Source organism: Ambystoma mexicanum, chromosome 5q (assembly GCF_040938575.1).
Source record: "Ambystoma mexicanum isolate Mex_15411 chromosome 5q, UKY_AmexF1_1, whole genome shotgun sequence".
Classification (NCBI taxonomy): domain Eukaryota; kingdom Metazoa; phylum Chordata; class Amphibia; order Caudata; family Ambystomatidae; genus Ambystoma; species Ambystoma mexicanum.
Genome location: NC_090933.1, coordinates 1,139,036,877 through 1,139,055,839, shown reverse-complemented (window position 1 = coordinate 1,139,055,839; position 18,963 = coordinate 1,139,036,877). Strand labels below are relative to the sequence as shown.

Sequence of the window (18,963 nt, the reverse complement as noted above, 5' to 3'; positions counted from 1 at the left end):
AGGCGTGTTTAGTTAAGCCTGCCCCAGTCATACTTTGATGATGTCACTATGCATTATAAATAAGACAAGACTCTAGATACACTCTTCCTGATTTTCCTGCGCCGGCGTCCTGTTCCATCCATCCATCCAGATTCCAGATCCCAACTACAAGGCCAAAACATTGCTGACCCTACTGCAGGGCCCACTGCAAAACATAAGCATTGCTGATCTTGCTCCACTAAGGCATCAACTCTGAAATCCCACTAAAATTCCCAAATAACCAAAAGGGAAAGCTGTGGTGTGTTTGGGAAGCATCCTGATACCACTAACTGCATGCATCCTGCCATCCTGCTATGACCTTTAGTATCCAGTGACCAGAATTGCCCGTCCAGAAGTGCCATCCGGTGACCAGAACGGCCCAGCTGTTTGCCATGCGTGCGGTCGTGTAGTGACCAGAACCCTTCACGGTCCAAAATCCCAAACTAAAAGTGGACTGTAAGTATCATCCCTACCCAGTTGAAACACATAGCCTATCTTGTCTTTTCCTTATCCCACTCTCCAAGTCATCCTATCCTTATCCTGATAACTTGATCAAACTGTCAGAATCATTCTTGCAACCTGGTCCTTGATTTCTAGTGCTAGCGCCATCTCTTTAGTAATTTTGTCTTGTGTAATCCTAAGCCATTAGTCATATTTCGAGTGATAGGAGTGGTTCTGCCAATGTTGGGTGCTGGGGTGAGAGGGATGAACTCGCAAATCAACCCTGGAGCTTACTGTGTCCCTCTTTGATGGCCTAGCCTTAATACTCTAGTGTAAAGTAAAACTGTTCTTGCCACAACGGATTCCTTTCCTTTTTCACCGCTCCATTTTAGTCAAAGCGCACCTTTTTATATCTTGCATAACTCAAGTTACCAGCTAGAGACTTAATTTCACTTCCATATTGTTCCTGTGAAATACCTCTATACCCCAACCAAAACAACCGCACTCCGAATCAGTATTTCATCTATTTTTATTAAAAACCATTTGGTTAATTTTAGGCCGGAATGGAAAATAAATGCCACTTTCACACATGTCATTTGGCTGAAATCTGTTTTAAACTTTCCTCCCATTTTCAAATTGTATGCTCTTGGTAAACCATTCTTTGTGATTGTTAGTGTCTTTGCATTGTTGCTTTAGTGAGGAATTATATTTGGTTCAAGGCTTTAACACATTCATTATTTATATGTCCATTTCAGAGTGCCATTTCATCAAATTGCAAGGGGTTTGTCATCTGTTTTTCTCTTATTTGGGGAGGGAAGGTCAGATTTGGATTCAGATTCTTGCCTCTTATTCCAGATTACCTGCTTTTCTGTTTATTCACTCAAAATTGATTATTTGTGGGTTGAGGGAACATTGCAGGGGGAAATTCTATCTTGGGTGCTCTCTTTCCTAAATCAAAAAGTGCTCCTATTCCGCTGTGCTGTGTATATGTTTCATTAGCAGGTTTAACCCACTGCATAGCTCACATTCTCATTGTAATTATCACCCCATTGGTGATTCCTTCCCCATATTAAAAAGTGTGATTTCTTTTGAATTTTAAAATAAATATTGTATTTTACCAACCAGCCTGGTTCATGGTCCATTTTGACCCGGGGTATTTGAAAAGGCTGTGTGATACGACTGGTGTACCATTTCAATATAGAATAAAAAAGGAAAAATCTGCATTTTAGTCGTGCGCTACTTACTAGGCCGAGACCAAGGTGTGTGTCGCCTGATTGAAATCCTTTACAGATACCACTCTGGACTTTCCTTGTATCTGGGATCCAGCACTCTTGAGGTGGCTCAGGCTTGGTCAGTCCTGCTTCTTGGGAGTCCAGAGGATCTTCCTGGAGCTCGGGTCTGACTTAAAGACACACACTCGTTTCTGGTTTTCCTCTGCCTGGCACTTCAGTTCCTGCAGCAGCAATGGAAGTACAGCCAACTCCAAAAGGATTTCCAGATGAGCTTGTCTTGAGGTCGATTGGTCCCACCAACCCAAGGGGAGAAGTCGTCCTTTGCAGGTCTTCTCTAGTCGAGGCAAATTCAGAGCTTCACCACTGCAGCAGGGCTTCACCGGGCAAACCAACGGTCCAGGAGTTGCAGCAGGCGTCTCTTCCTAGCTCTTCTTCGGATTCCTTCGTCCAGTGGTCAACTCTGCCTTCCAAGCAAAAAGCCTCACATTTTATGCAGGTTTCTCCCATTCATTAGCAGCCTAGCTGTCACTCACAGCAGGGTGGCTGTCCTCCAAGGACAGCCCTCCAGCCAATCATCCTTGGGTGCATTCCTGTAACCAAGGAGACTAAGCACAGGAAGTTGCGGGCACCTCCCTCGCTTCCTGCCCTGCTAGACACACTGGAGCCAGATGCGGGCTTTACTCATGATTCACTGGGCTTCACACTACCAACCTGTTTAGTACAAACGTATACCAAAGGTTGGGTTCCTATTGCCAGGAGGTCAAGGTTGCTGTAGTCTCCCAAAGGGTACTGCACACAATCTTACCCAACAGATACATAAAAAGATCACTCATAAAAAGAGTAAACGACTAGGTGAGGGGGGGGGGGGGGATTCCCAATCACCTAGGGACAAGGAGAAATAATACCCAAGTCCCAAAAAGTTCTAGAGTTGACACAGGTCAGGAAGATTTATCACAAATATGAATATCTTACCCAACACAGACCTATACTGGGAGTTTGGGACCTGTCTACCAAAGGATACTTTTATAGAGTCTCACCTCCAAGTGGACTTTAGGAAAGCTCCCCTAACACCAGCATGAAGTTTGATAGTGGTGGCCAGGTCCCTACTAGGCTACCCATAACAAGCTGGTAGGTGGCTGGGTGCTTCAAGATTGACAGGAGGGTATGTGAGAGTAGTGTGTGTCCTGCCAGACCAGGATTTATTCATGGGGGATAGCTGCATTCTAATGGCAGCGGTGTTGTGCAGTGCGTCATTGAGATTGATGTATGGTTGCAGATATGTGTGGGTAGGTAGCATTGCCTTTGGCTGTCTTCCATAAATATTGAGTGCGATACGTACCCATGAGTATGGCAACATTTGACTAGACGCAATTGCATAGTGTGTATTTTAAAAGGCCTAATCATTGTATATGTGTGTACTTACCTGTCTAATTATTGATGTTGCCCTGTGTGAGTCATTGCAGCTAGAATACCATCTCACAGCCCTCCTGTGACCAAGCCTTGCCACTTTGCTACCCTACTTTGATAGGGTTTGGCTAGTCCTCCAGCTCACCCTGTTCACCAAGATAGACTGGCCTCCCAAAATCCTCCCCCCAGGTCGATTTTGGTAATCCATCTCAACAGTGGCAATGTCTTCCAAATATGCAGTAGGATAGCTGCAGTAGGAGGCAGTGGAAATGATAAAACACTGGGAACAATTGGGATAAGCTGATCAAAATCGACCAAGAAAGCCTTCTCTGTCTCCAAAGTAGCGAATTACAAACGCGGTGCTGCACTACTATTGATCGGGGAACATGCTATGGTTAGTAGTGAGATAGCAAATACTCTAGAAAACTACTGAATTATAATGTTCAAAGACGTAATATACACATGAAGAAAATAGGCAGCATGTGCAACACCATTCTCATTTAAACATTCTCATGTAAATTATAAAAAGCATAAACGTAGGTGTTTAACAGAGTAAAAGGTAGCATGTTATATGTCTACCTGTGGTTGAGATTATGCTTCCATCTGTAACTGCTTTGGGACAAACTATCCGTACATCTTCCTTTTCTGCACAGAGGTACTCATTGTGGAACACTGGAACTAAAGGTGCTTGGACATCAGAGCCACGACTTAGATCGAGGGGGAGACATGGCATGTATAAAGGGGAAACCTGCGGTGCTAGATGAAACAAAACAGTAATACAATATTAAAGACATGAAGGAACAAGAAAACACAATTTCACCCAGAAAGTTTAGATAGAGTGAATTATTATGAAAAGCTGCTCTTGGAATTCAGTGTTCATCAAAAACATACATTTAGGAATGTAATTATTGAATGTTTCCAACAATGTGTTCATGAATGTTTTCATTTAATTTTCAATGTGCCCGTCACTGGGGAAATAGGGGTTGTTTCACGTTACTCTGCAAAGTCCAGTAGCCAGCTAACATGAAATTAATGTGGTTGTGTTACACCTTAACTCTTTTCTATTCTATGCAGAAGCTGGTATGTGTGCAGATTACATGTTTATTAGCACCAATTGGTGCTAAACATAAGGGCTGAATGAAGGGTTAAATATTCGGTGCAACATAGCAAGAAAAGAAAATGTATTTATTAGAAAGCAGGAACTCGGAGCAATAATACAGTATTTGCTCAGATCTCCATAGTTCAACTCAAACAGCAGTGGACCATTAAGAAAAAGAAATCCAAAGAAATTGCATTCAAAAACCAAATTGCAAGGGATCCCTCCCACCCTCTATTCCCTGCTCTTCCTCTGGCCCTTCTGCAGCCACCCCTCTCCTCCCTCCTTCTCTGCCTTTCCCTTTTTTTCTGCTGTCGAGGTTTCGAGACAAGTACGATCTATGAAAGTCTCGTCAAAACAGGTCCACCCATGCTCCTCCAAAACAATCAAGGACCACATCGACTCCTTGGCTCCTGCCCTGGCTGACTTCTGCAATCACTCCTTTGCCTCTGGAGTCTTCCCATCCCCCCCTCAAGCACTCCCTTGTGCACCCCATTCTTAAGAAACCCTCCTCCGACCCCTCCTGCCCGGCTAACTATCTCCCAATCTCTATCACTCCCTTCCTGGGCAAGCTCCTGGAGAAACTGGCCATCTCCCAGCTTAATCTCCATGCTGAATCTTTTGGTAGTCTGCATGACCATCAGTCTGGCTTCAGAGCTGCCAGAAGCACGGAAACTGCTCTCCTGAACATCCGTGAGGACCTGCTCTCAAACCTTGACTCAAACACTCCTTGTGTTCTCATTTTGCTTGATCTCTCCTCTGCCTTTGATACTGTCAACCATACCATCCTGCTCAACTGTCTCCGTGATAACCTGGGTATCACTGGTCAGGCTCTGGTGTGGCTGTCCTCGTTCCTCTCCAATCGACCCTCCCAGGTCCAACTGGGGTCCTTCCTCTGACATCTTTTTCTCTACCTGTGGTGTCCCCCAAGGATCTAACCTCTCTCCCTGGCTGTTCAACCAGTACTTGGCACTTCTTGCCCACCACATCGCCGTTCTCTGCCCCAATTTTCAGTGCAATGCGGATGATACCCAGCTCATTTTCAGGCTACCCCCGGCTTCCTCTTCCCCTTCCCTCATCTCTGTCTGTCTGCCATCCAGGAGTGGTGTGCCGCCAATGACCTCTGCCTTAATGCCAGTAAGACTGAGATTCTACTCATCGGCACACCCGCTCCCTCCTTCCCTGCAGCTCTCTGGCCGGCCTCCCTTGGCCCTCTTCCTGCTCCCACGTGCTGGGCTAAAACCTTAGTGATCTTCGACTCCATACTCTCCTCACATCTCTGACTTCTCTAAGAAGTCACACTACGAGCTTCACCTCCTCAGAGGTATCCTTCCATTCCTCTCCTTCCCCCAGAAGCTAACTGTCTCTAGAGCCCTGGTTCTCTCAAAGCTGGACTACTGTAACAGCCTCTATCTGAATCTGCCTGCCTCTACTCTCCGCCCTTTGCAACTCATCCAGAACAGGACTGCGAGAATTGTCCTTGGCCTCAAGCCAAGGGACCGTATCTCTCCAGGACTGAAATCGCTACATTGGCTCCCAGTGGCTGCGAGGATTAAGTTCAAAACACTCTGCATTGTCCACAAGGCCTTCTGGGGCCTCGGGCCAAAATACCTTCAAATCTCTTTTCCTAAATATCTTCCTTCTCAAGCTCTTCGCTCATCCACCTCCAACTCCCTCAGGGTCAGCCGCTTCTCCAAGCAACGAGTTGGGGGTAGATCTCTCTCCGCTGCAGAGGCCTCGCTCTGGAACAGCCTTCCTGCCTCCCTGAAACTTGAAGAGAACCATCTCTGGTTCCAGAAGCACCTCAAAACCTTCCTCTTTGTCTCCGCTTTCTCTCCCCCTCTCCCTTTAATATTACTGAAACTGCACTGAATCTGCATCAGGGCCACTCACCTACCCCGGTCCGTGGCCCTGCCACTCTCCCCTGCACTGCCTACCTGGCAACCCCTGCACTGTGGGACTGTCTCTGTATCCCTGAAATTCTTGGTATTCCTGAGGTAACTGCACGATTGGGTTAACGACGGTAGCCAGGCCTTTGTTCAAAGTTATCTCCGGGTAACAGGTGTGTGCACAATCCGGGAAGGTTATTCTCTTCTCTCGCCATTCTATACAAGGATTATGTGTTTCCAACCATGGCATCCCCAGTATTATCTGGAACTGTGGGGCTTTGATTAGATCAAACACAATAGTCTCTCGATGCCCATCTTGACTCAACAGCGTCATCTCTGTAGTGGAATGAGTTACAGGCCCCGAGGCAATCTCAGTTCCATCAACTGTGGTGATGACATCCGAAGTGGTCTTTTTTTCAAAGAGGTAGATTCATCCTTGACACCAATTTGTGGTCCATATAGTTTCCTACGGCCCCGCTATCTTACTGCGTGCATACGTGATGGCTGCCTGGGATCAAGTAGGACCATTGAGATGATCAGATGCGAGGTCCGAGTGTCCTTCTTTAAGCTCGGCAAGCGGACCTCTACGCTTGTTGGGCGTGGTCGTTTCCCGAATCAGGCTCTGTGTGGCTTTTATCAGCAACTCCTACCACCTTCTTGGGTGGTTTTGTAGTGCAATCCCGTAGAAAATGTCCTGAGGTTCCACAGTACAGACAACTGCATCTGTCGTCTTCTTTCTCTTTCCTTTTGAGTTAAGGGTCCTTTAACCCCCCCCGATCTGCATAGGTTCAGATGCATCTGTTCCTTTGGGGGCAACTTTGGGTTTAACCAATACCCGATTCTCAAACTTATCTCGATCAGTCTTTCGGTTCTGAAGTCGGTGGTTTAGCTGGACCACCAAGTCTATAAATTCTGTGCAATCCTGAGGTGGTTTCACAACTTGACCCAAGACGTCTTTGAGTTCTCCCCGAAGTCCACGATGAAACAATGTAATTCGTTTTTCCTCCAGCCACCCGGTTTCCACCACCAACCTATTGAAGGTTGCAATATAGGTTAGCAGATCCTGGTTACCATGTCGTAAGGATAAAAGTTTGTTGTCCAGGGCTTGACCCCGTGAGTGTCTGGCGAATAGTTTTTCCATGCTCCTTTGAAAACCCTGAAAATCCCGGATAAGAGGATCATCCTGGTTGACTAACGGAATGGACCAATCTGCTGCGCTGCCACTAAGATATGACAATACAAAGGCTACTTTGGCTTGGTCATTTGGAAAGGCTCCCGATCTGCATAAAAAGTGCAAGCGGCATTGTTTCATTAACACAGCGAACCTTTTGGGGTCCCCAGCAAAGCGTTCGGGTGGAGCTAACGGAATATTTCCTGGTAAAACCACTTGCACAGGATTGCTTGATGAAACGGGGGTTGGGTTTCCCCCATATCCAGGTAAAGGCGTTTGCCGAGCTTGGTTTCGCAGTAGTTGCCTAGCCAGATCACTGCGCTCCTTTAAGACAATCAGTTCTCTCCTGAGGGCATTAGTCTCTTGGCGAGCGGCATGTACTTCTGCCCTAAGCTCCCCCAATAATTGGGCCAGTTGGGTCGGTTTCCGAGGTTCCCATAACACCCGGGTGGGTATTTTTAGAAAGGCTTTGTGTTCTGTTACGCTCACCTGGACCCCACAGGGGTGTCGATCGGACCCAGACAGCTGCGGTCTCCGTCAACATGATGCGTAGTGCAGAGATGACTGTCTGGACTGGCCCGCCTAGTCTTGTCTGCTGGACCCCGAAGAAGTATTTTCCTGCAAGTGGAGACAGGGATTAGCCACCTGTGGGTTTTAGTGATGGCCTCCCAACTGTTCTTGCTCTCCCCCACTAATCACCTCCGATATCCCCTTATTAACCTCACCATATGTTTGTAAAAGATGAGCTCTCCATCCTGCGTGTCTTGCAGGGGCACGTAGATACCAGTTACTTCACTGGTTTGAAGGCGTTGGGTGAGTTCCGGTAAGCATTGACTCTGAGGTCCCAGGCGGGATTTGTAAGTATCAGGTTCAAAGAGTTCAATGTGCCCGATGTTCACTCTTGTCCCCTTAAGTTGCAACTGAGTTCGTGAGAAGGTCTCGTAGCTGCTGCTGGCGTTCAGGTAAGAGTCTGTGTTACCCAACGCTGTCCGGTAACTATTGCATGCAGTAACGTGTTGTTTTTCTCCCTCTTTACAGATGCGGCATATAAAGATATGGAGAATAATACCGCCGGTGGTAAATCAGGTAAGTCTATGGTGGTAAGAGGTATTTGTTGATTCCCTTGGCTCACCTTGTTATTCTTGTGCCCCTAGGTGCCGGAGTACGGCGAAGAAATGATGGACAGTGCCGGATCGAAAGATGCTGTGAGAACTGGTGAGTATGGCGCCGTGCTGGAGCTGACGAAGCGACGCGTGCAGGACTGATGTACTTTCCAGGTCGGGAGATGAAATGGATCCGGAATCAGGTGAGGAATTTTTAATAAGTTTGTTTTCCAACCTTGTCCTTTTCTTCCTCTTTATTCTAGGAGCTCCGGATTCGAGGCGGGCGTGGCAGAAGACTGGATGCTGGCTGCAGGCACGCGGGCGTGGCAGAAGACTGGATGCTGGCTGCAGGCACGGTGAGAGTCACGATGCTGGATGCAGAATAACACGAAGCATGTGCTGCTCTTCGGGCGTGGTTTAAATAGCCTCCAAAGTAGTCCCAGGAAAGAAGTTCCCCAGGACCACACCCGAGTAAAAAATAGTCCCTGTAGTAAAATAGTCCCATCCAGGCCTCACGTTGGCTTGGATTTATTTGCAGCATGGTCTGCATGAGGTAAATAATGTCTATGAGCCTGGCGCCTATGGCGCCAGGACTGAACCGAGACAGCCCCTAGCTGGGGCTGCTGGGTTTTTTGTAAATGTCTGGATGCCAGCTCCCGGGGCTGATGGGCTTGATCCGGATGTCCGGGGGTAGGCATCATGACAATGTGAGCTGTAAGGATGTAACACAGAGGTCTAAAATTACAAGTATACAAATAGACTCTTATACTCAAGGTTTCTTCGAAAAACACTCATTAATTTCTTTCACAGTCAGTTATAAAACATTCACTGGAACTAGGCAATCAATAACATACAAAAATATACTTTAGTATATCACAATATCAGGTTCTGGGGCTTTTAAACTACTTTGAAGGAGGAGCAAAATGGCATCCAGAGCATTTGAAGTAGGAGCAAAAAGGCATAAGTAATAAAACGAATATTACAGTTACTCTTAAACAGTGCAAATAATTTGAGTTCCCCAGAAGAGTTGATTCAATGCAATAGGTTAGGCCAAAGTCAATGGGCTAAAGTCTTGTATAAGATAAAGCTGTTCTGGAAATTAAACGGAAAAGTCTTTGCCAAAGTTCTCAGAAGTAGTTTGTAAAAGAAAGATTCATATGTTGGGTCACAAGCTGATTTGGCCTGCAAGTTGCCAAAGTTTCAAGCACTTTCGCAATGAGAGGTAAGTTCTCTCGGTCGGCTTTTCACAGTACCTTACAATGAAGAAAAAGATGCAGCTGAAGACGTCTGTTCATGGCAGTTCCTGCAGAGCTCGCTGTTCCTGAGCCTCAGTCGTGGGGACAAGAGGGAGGACGTTGGGGGACTCCTGCACTGTCAGAAAGTGGGCAAAGGCAAATCTTCAATTCCGGTAGCTGTAGTCAAGCACACAAACTGGTGTCCTTCTCCCTGGCTATTCGGTTTCCTGCAGCAAGATGAGGAAAATACAACCAGCTCCGAGAATGGTATCCAGGTGGCTTACGCGTTGATTGGTCCCAACAACTCAAAGGGAGATCCTTAAAGGGCTTCTCTGTCAAGATGATCTTGGTGATTCGGACCTGCAGCAGGGCTTCACCGGGCAAACAAACAGTCCCGGAGTTGCAGCAGCCGTCCTCTTCCAGCTCGTCTTCGGTTCCTTCATTCCAGTGGTCGACTCTGCCTTCCAAACAAAGACTCGCCTTTTAAACAGTTTCCTCCCATTAATTCCAGCCTAGCTGCCACTCACCCAGCAGGGTGGCTATCCTTGGCGGACAGTCAGCCAGCCAGCCAATCAGGTTAGAGTGAATTTGGGACTCCTAGGAGACAAAGCACAGGGAGTTTTGGGCACCTCTCACTTCCTGCCCACCCCATACACTCTGGCGCCAGAGGCTGTCTCCAGTCCTGAAGCCCGCCAAAGGTATAGGAACAAAGGGACCAAACCTGGTTTGGCGAACAGACAAACTCTAGAAGGAGCTTTCCAAAAAGAAATGGCGAAAAAAGAAGACCGGGACCCGTTTAAACAAAGGAGGCTCAGACGCCATCTTGAAAAACATGGCTCCCGCGATTTAACGCTATCAGTGTTCGTGGTCGGGAAAAATCATGGTAGTCCGTTGTAAACCACTTCCACCAGCCATTTCAAGAGAAAAGGGTAGCATTTAACGGCTACGTGAGTTTCTAGACATAGTGGATACTAAGTAACCCCTCCAGCACTCTATTGTAAGATAGTATGTGCTGGGTATAGGAATTAGAAAAGACTAGTAAAGTCAATTTCACTTTACTTTCTCTGGGAAACAGTTTATCCCAGAGAAGGTATTTAAACCTTGGGACAGCCTGAAAGGCTTCCCTGTGTCACTGCACTGAGGGTGCCGTGAGACACACATGAAAAGATGCATATGGAGTGGTCTAAAACTCCAAAATCAAAGAATACAAGAGTAAAACGCACATCAAAATACGAGATAGTGGGGAAAAAAGGCTCACTCTCTCCAGGTAAAAAAATCAAGTCCTCAAAATTCTGCAAAGTTGCTGGGGGTCTAAGTTGAAGGGAAGGGGCACATTTATGAGAATTCCCCCCAATACAAGCCACCTGAATAGCTAGATGCTGCCTGCCCCTCTCCGCCCTGCCACCCAGTACAGCTGTACTTCTCCTCTGTGCCCATTCCTTTCTTAATAAAAACCATAATAAAAAATAGGCGGTACAAATCTCACAAAACCATACAACACAGATATATACATTCAGAAGTAGGTTCACATGCTCAACACTCAATAACTAGCCAGGTTAAAATGGGCAAGTACTCCGATGCTGGTAAAAGAACCAGTAAAGTATAATTCCCTTTACTTAAGAAGTCTTGCCCCAAGATGTATTGGCCTAGTGCCCAAAAGTGTCAGATTCAAATACAAGGTTTCTCCAAGGAAGGTATTTTCTACAGGGATACAATGGGCAATAATTGGTCAGAATATAAGCAAGTTCTCCTCTCGTGAAGACCCGAAGCGAAGCCAGGGGTAGGATACTTGACCTAGATTCTATGACCAAAGGTAAGTAAGAGGGAGACAGAGGTACTCCAATTGTCCCAGGCATCACAATGGATCATCTGCGGTTTGCACAGTAATCCGTCCTTTGCTCGGGTGAGAGGCATCCAGTTTTGCAGGTTTGAATGCTTCTTCCGTTTGGGGTCAACTGTAAGATGCAAGCCTAGCTAATGATGAAATGCAGACTTTCGCAATGCAGAACACTTCACAGGATGGAGGAAGGAGAGTTCCATTGATGATCACCATTTGCAAACAATGACTGGCATCCTTCCAGTCATAGATGAAGAAGCCGCTCAAGGACAGGTTCCCTTAATGCTAAGAAGCGGACATTGTGAGAAGGCAATTTATGGCAGAAGAGAAGATGTTCAGACTAATTGTTCCCTCTAGTCCAAGGGTCAAAGTACCGACAACGGCCTTCTGAGATCAGGCAGGGAAGCAGGGCTTCACCAGGCCGGAGACCGGAATGGATGCCTGGTCACTTCACGAGTCTAATGTTGGTCATTGTTACGGAGACATTTCATTTCTGTGCTAATTCCCTTTTACCCTGGAAACCCACAGCCCTTTTGCTGGACTTAGGACTTTTTAATTTTAACTCCTGTGTGAATGGGGCCTTTTTCTCACTCCCTCCTGTGTTTGTCCCAGACAAGGATTTTATGTTTTCACTGTTTTTGGAGTCTGACAAACTCAATAGGCATCTGCTTTTTGTATATTAACACACATCACCTTCAGTGCAGTGTCTCTGAGAAATCCCTTGGATTTCTCTCTAGATTTAAATACCTTTTCTTGGGTGAACTAATGTTCCCAGGAATAGTAAGGTGAAATTGGTCTTACTTACCTTTTTACTTTGTAGGTCCAGCACACACACACCATCTTACATGGAGGTTTACCTAGTAGCCCTTATGCTACTTTCTCATGGGATATTTCTTGTTACACTCAATTCTTTAAATGGCTGGTGGCAGTGCTTTACGTTTTACTACCTGTGTGCATTTTTACCGCAGGCTGAACCCTCAGCTAGTACAGAAGCCATGGGTAATCATTTTGTCAAAAGGCCCTGGTCTTCTTTTCACACCATTTCCTGTTTGTAAGGTATTTTTTGGCTTTTACTCTATAGGTTGAGATAGGTTTGAGTCCTTTGTGTGTTTTGCCTTTGGCGGGCTTCAGTCCTGAAGCCCGCCCCTGGCTCCAGTGTGTCTGGAAGGACAGAAAGTGAGGGAGGGTCCCAAACCTCCCCTGTCCTTTGTCTCTAGGTGTGCCTGAACAAAAGCAGTCCCGACTGGCCGGCTGGCTGGCTGTCCAGGAAGGACAGCCAATCTGCTGGGTGATTGACAGCGTAGGGCTGTGAATGAATGAGAACAAGCTTAAAAGGTGAGGTTCTTAGGACTACAGTCAGAGGCGACCACTGGAAGAAACATCCGAAGAATAAACTGCAACGAGAAGCCTGCTGCAACCTCCTGGACCTCAAAGTGACTGAAGCCCTGCTGCTGTGTGGACCTCTTCAAAACGACAGAAAAGCTCTGGACGGAACAACTTCTCCCCTAGGGCTGGTTGGACCAACTAGCCAGAGACAAATTCCACTTTGGCGAAACCCCCGACTTGCTGTGCCTCTCCAGAGCGTCAGAAGCCCAATGCCAGGGGACGAGTGCCCATTATCAATTGCAACGTCTTCTGCAGTACGAATCTGGCTAAAAGCTCCTAAGGATCCTCCAGAAGCAGAAAATCCAGATTTCCCTCACTAGAGTCCAGGACCGAGAGAGCAGGGAAAGTCCAACCAGGGATATTCGTTCTCCATCAGTGGTGTTTGAAAGGTGATGAAACCCTGAACAGCCGCTGAATCGAAGAAAATCCGTAGCGGACGTAGTTCTCTCCCGAGTATTGCTGCAGGAGCCCGCCAGATTTCTTCCCTCTTGTCACCACGACTGAGGCCCAGGAACAACGGTCTGCTTGGCTGTAGCAAGAGGGAACCCAGCTGTAACACTTTCTTCAAACCAGAGGTACTGTGGGGGCTTGGGATATTTACCTTCTTGCCATGAGTTGTGCTTTCTCGCTTGAGAAGTGCACCGACTTAACTTTTGGAGTTTTGCTCAACTCCCCTTGCAAAGGCCTAACGGCTTGTGTGCCTCCAGTGATTTTCTTGAACTTATCCGACTTTGTGAAAGACTTTTTCATAGAAGAAGTGCATCAGAACTATTGACTTGGTCCAATTGACTTTGGCTGTCCTGGCTCCTTAAAGGCACCCTTCAGAATCGATTGGCTTTGGCATTACTTGTCCCCTCATAGGCTGTAATTTGTTGAACACTTACTGCTGAGAAAGGTTTTGTAAGAAACGATTGTATGCAGTACCATTTGGGTGCACTACAATAACCTTGATCTCCTGGCAATAGGGACCCACCTTTGGTATAAGTCTGAACTACACAGGTTGGTAGTGTGGTCGAGCAGCCAGGCTTATCTCAAGAGGGGTCAATGTGAGCAGTAAGGTTGTGACACAGTTTCACAATACAGTTATCCAAATAAACATGTAACAAATAGAATTCAAAACACATTCAATTTCTCTAAATCAGATGACAACCATTGGGAGTGGCACACAGAAACGTCCTACACCATCAGGTGACTTGAATAGCTAGGACACTGTGTTCATTGATTTATCAATGGGACATTTAAAGTAATACTGAGTTAGGCGAAAAAGATAGAATAGAGGAATAAAACAAAGGTTAACAAATAACTCATAAGACGCCAAGTACTTTTAAACACCTTCCGAAGCACAAAGTCAGTTGTAAAGAGGAGTCTCTCAGGGAGCCAGGACAGCCAATGTTAATTGCACAACGTCAAAGGGAGCTGAAGATCTTCTTTGCAGGTAAGTAAAAAAGTCTTGCGAAATGTTTGTTGAAAGTAGAACACTTGAAGGGCCACAAGCTGAGGGGCAAAGCTTTCGCAACTCTGCAAGGTAACCAAGACAGGCCTCAACTGGGAGCAAGCAAGGCTTCACAACAAGAGGTACGTTTTTAGACTTTACAGCACCTCTGGTTAAAAGAAATGGTTCCAGCTGCCTTCTGTTCCTGTGCAGCTCTGCAGATCCTGCTTTTCCTGGGCCTCAGTCATGGGGACAAGAGGGAAGACCTCTGGGGACTCCTGCTCTGCAATGGGCCGGTCAGCAGCAGCAATGACCAAACTTCAATTCAGCAGACCTTCAGTGCTTCAGCTCCTCGCGTCTGACAGTAAATAGCAACACTGCGGTTTTAGGATACCACTTCAGACTTTCCTTGCTTCCGGGGTCCAGCACACTGTTGAGGTGGCTCAGGCTTGGTCAGTCCTCCAACAGGGAAGTCTGGAAGATCTTGGCGCTCAGGTCTGACTTAAAAGCAACGCACACAATCTGGAGTTCCTCTCCGACTCTTCGGTACCAGCAGCAACTGCAATGGAAATGCAACCACCTTCGAGAGATGTCCAGACGGGCTTACTTTGGAGATGATTGGTCCCACCAACTCAAAGGGAGAAGTCGCCCTTGCAGGGCTTCTAGCCGAGGCGAATTCAGAGCTTCAGCACAGCAGCAGGGCTTCACTGGGTAAACCAACTGTCCAGGAGTTGCAGCAGGCGTCTCTTCCAAGTTCTTCTTCGGATTCCTTCGTCCAGTGGTCGACTCTGCCTTCCAAGCCAAAAAGCCTCGCCTTTTATGCAGGTTTCTCCCATTCATTCCAGCCTCGCTTGTCAATCACACAGCAGGGTGGCTGTCCTTGCCAGACAGCCAGCCGACAATCAGCTTTGGGTGCATTCCTGTAACGGGGATTAAGCACAGGGAGTTTCGGGCACCTCCCTCACTTCCTGCCCCTACCAGACATACTGGTGCCAGAGGCGATCTTTACTCATGAATCCCGCCAAAGACAAAAAGAACAAAGAGACCAAACCCGGTTTGGCGTGCATAGTAAATCTCAAGAAGGACCTTTCCAACAGAAAACGGCAAAAAAAAGAAGACCATGGCCATTTTGACCAAATGCGCACCCATGGGTGCCTAACTGTGGCTGCAAACGCAGCCCGCTGTAAAAACACACAATGGTAGTAAAAAGTAAACCACTGCCACCAGCCATTAACTGTAGAAAGGGAAACAAAAATGTTACATGAGAAACTAGACAAAGGGGATACTAAGTAACCCCTCCAGCACCCTATTGTAAGATCGTGTGTGCTGGGCCTAGAAAGTTACAAATTGTCAGTAAAGTCAATTTTACTTCACTGTTCTTGGAAACAGTAGTTTCACCAAGAGACGGCATTTAAACCTTTGGGAAATCCAAGAGACTGCCCAGTGCCACTGAACTGAAGGTGATGTGTGAGCGCGCGGACGGATCAGTGCCCCGAGATTGAAAAATATCCAGCATTTTCTCCCTGAATGCCTCCGATTCCTCCGGAGTAGTTGATTTAGTGGGGCAAGCCACTTTCCTCGCGGAGCCATCATCCGAAGGGGACACCGCTTCCGGGAGTGGCTCGACGAGGATGGGTGGCGAGAACCACTTCGGGACCGAGATCCACTGGACTCCCTCCGATGGGTAGAGTCATCCCTCGAGTCGTCGGTGGAAAGACTAGTAGTTTTTTGGGATTTACAGGGTTGGGGATATCCGACCTACCTGCAACTTCCCCTTACGCTCCCGCAAGGGCCTTGGCAGTCAACGACTGGCACTTCGAGCAGTCGTCCGTGTTGTGGCTCTCGCCCAGACACCACAAGCAGATACGGTGCGGGTCCGTGATGGACGTCTTGGACTTACAGTCCCGGCACATTTTCAAGCCAGACCGCGGGGTCTGCAGGGTAGAAAACATCATTGAAGTAGATAACGAGGCGCGCAGAGTTCTCAAAGCAAACACGTTTGCAGAAAAAATTGAACTGAGGCTACAGGCGCCATGCGTGCTACTTAGAACATCCGATGACGTCACCCTCAACGGAGGCCTTCGAAGGACATCGACCCGACGCCATAAACGCAGGCCGCCCCGTGTCGAAAAATTTCCAAAGAAGCAGAGCTGTGGACATTAGATGTCAAAGATGTGGAATATGTTGGAGAACACAATCCATTCGAAATTTAGGCTTTCGCAGTGCAGACCTCTTCAGGACACTTCACGGGATGGAGGAAGTCAACTGTATAAAGTGATTCCAATGTTTGCTTGCCTGTTACAAATGCCCTTTTTTTTTAAGAATGCTCAACTAAAACCGATGTGTTAATACATAAATATTTATAACAAACATTGAGAGTGTATGTGTTACTTGTATTGACTGATTTTATCTGTACAGCTCACATTTACCCCTCTTGAGATAGGCCTGTTAGCCAAAAGCTGAGCTGGACACAAGTCCACCAATGATAAGGATCTGCAACATTCAAACAGCCAGTAGTTGTCCAACTCTGTTGACTAGTGGTTTCACTTCTACCCCAGTAGCAGACTTTCTGGCACCAGTGATGCAAACTGGGACAAGAAAGTGCCAGCCCCCTTTCCTAAGAACAAGCGAAAACCTTGTGGCATGGGCATTTTGGGGTTGTAGCCACATTTAGTACCCATACACTGTAAACACGAATGTGCACAAATAAAGCACAAAAACAGTAAAAATATAACTTCTGCCACCAGCTGGTCTTTAGGCACATATAAAAGTAACCAAAAATCTAAAATATCAAAGGTTGGGGAGATACAAAAGAAATACCTGTTGCACTGCAATGTAAGGTGACATGTGCGATGTAAAAATACAAGAACTCAAACAGTTTGAAAGACTAGTCGGATTCCCCATAACAAATGAGCAAAAGACAAAAGGGAAGTGAAGGCTTTACTTCCCTTCAAAAGCAAAAAGAATGGAAATGGCAATTAGAAAACTATGAAAGGAAAGTTGCAAAAAGAAAATCTTTCCCCAACATAGGCCAACCACTCTTGAACACCGTTAGGGATAATTCTCATAAATGTGCTAATTCCCTTCACCTTAGAGACCCCCAGCAACTTTGCTGGATGTTTGAGGACTTGTTTTCCGGGAAAGAGTGTGAGCCTTTTTTCCCACTCATGTATTTTGATGTGTGTTTTACTCTTGTGTTCTTTGATTATGGAGTTTAAGATAACTCCATAGGCATCTTTTCATGTGTGTTACACAGCACCGTCAGTGCAGTGACACAGGGATGTCTTTTTAGACTTCCCAATGGTTTGAATACATTCTCTGGGATAAACTGTTTCCCAGAGAATGCAAGGTTAAATTGAATTTACTAGTCTTTTTTAAATTCCTAGACCCAGCACACACTATCTTCCTATAGAGTGCTGGAAGGGTTACCTAGTATCCCCTATGTCTAGAAACTCAGGTAGCAGCCAATTGCTACCCTTTTCAATCGAAATGGCTGGTGGCAGTGGTTTTACAATGAACTACCATGATTTTACCCGACCACGAACACCAGTAGCTAAGAATCGCAGGAGGCATGTTTTTTCAAGATTGCGCCTCAAGCCCCTTTAAACAGGTCCTGGTCGTCTTTTCTCGCAATTTATTTTTGGAAAGGTCCTTCTATTGTTTGTCTCTACTGCGCCAAACTAGGTTTGGTCCCTTTGTTTCTGCCTTTGGCGGGCTTTAGGACTGAAGACCGCCTCTGGCGTTTGAGTGTCTGGGGTGGGCAGGCAGTGAGGGAGGTGCCTAAAACTCTGTGCTTAGTCTCCTAGGGGACCCAAATGCACTGTGGCGTGATTGGCTGGCTGACTGTCCGGCAAGCACAGCCACCCAGCTGGGTGAGTGGCAGCTAGGCTGGAATGAAAGGGAGAAAACTGTTTAAACGGAGAATCTCTTGGACTGGAAAGGAGAGTCGACCACTGGAACGAAAAAAAAACAGATGAGCTGGAAGAGGATGGCTGCTGCAACTCCTGGACCGTTGGTTTGCCCGGTGAAGCCCTGCTGCAGGTCCGAATTGCCAAGTTCATCTCGACAGAGAAGCCCCTTCAAGGACTACTTCTTCCTTTGAGTTGATGGGACCAATCAACTCATAAGCGACCGGGATACCATTCTCGGAGCTGGTTAGGATTAACCAGGGGGAAGGACACCAGCTTGTGTGCTTGACGCCAGCTACTCGAACCAAAGATCTTCCATTTGGCCAGCTTGTTGGATCTGCAGGAGCTACCAGGAACCAATGTCTTCAGCTGCATCTTTTGTTCATATTAAGGTACTGTGCCAACCCGATTGAGAGAACTTACCTCTCACGGTGAAAGTTTGTGGAACTTTCCCAACTTGAAGGCCTAATCAGCTTGTGACCCAACATACGATTCTTTTTCGTACAAACTACTTCTGAGAAAATTGGCAGACTTTACCGTTTACTACAAGATCTGCTCTTTCCTATCCAAGACACTAATCCATTGACTTTAGTCTAGGCCTATTGAACTGAATCGAGTCCTCTAGTGAACTGAAACTATTTGCACTGCCTAAGAAAGTATTTGTGATCTATTCTATTAACTTGTACCTTTGCCCTCCTATTTAAAGTGACGTATTGGTTTGGTATTGAAGTGTATTTGTGTATGATATTAAGTTGCCTCCTTCTAGTGAGGGATTTCTAAATGAGTAATAAATTAGTGTTTTACCAAG

The 18,963-nt window shown here is 46.5% G+C and overlaps 1 protein-coding gene across 6 annotated transcripts in view; it reads right to left on the bottom strand.

Moving 5' to 3' along the window:
- The window catches only part of PHF20L1 (PHD finger protein 20 like 1), a 1,153,412-nt gene that overhangs the window by 778,803 nt on the left and 355,646 nt on the right, over nucleotides 1-18,963 (bottom strand). For 5 of the 6 annotated variants that reach the window (XR_011278670.1, XM_069621650.1, XM_069621651.1 and 2 more), the window contains one exon: nucleotides 3,678-3,854. The exons of the other annotated variant lie outside the window; for it this stretch is intronic. Coding sequence is in view for 4 of the 5 variants with exons in the window: in XM_069621650.1 (XP_069477751.1) it covers nucleotides 3,678-3,854 (177 nt within the window). In the remaining variant the exon portion in view is untranslated. The remainder of the gene's footprint in view (nucleotides 1-3,677; nucleotides 3,855-18,963) is intronic. 6 annotated transcript variants of the gene reach the window in all.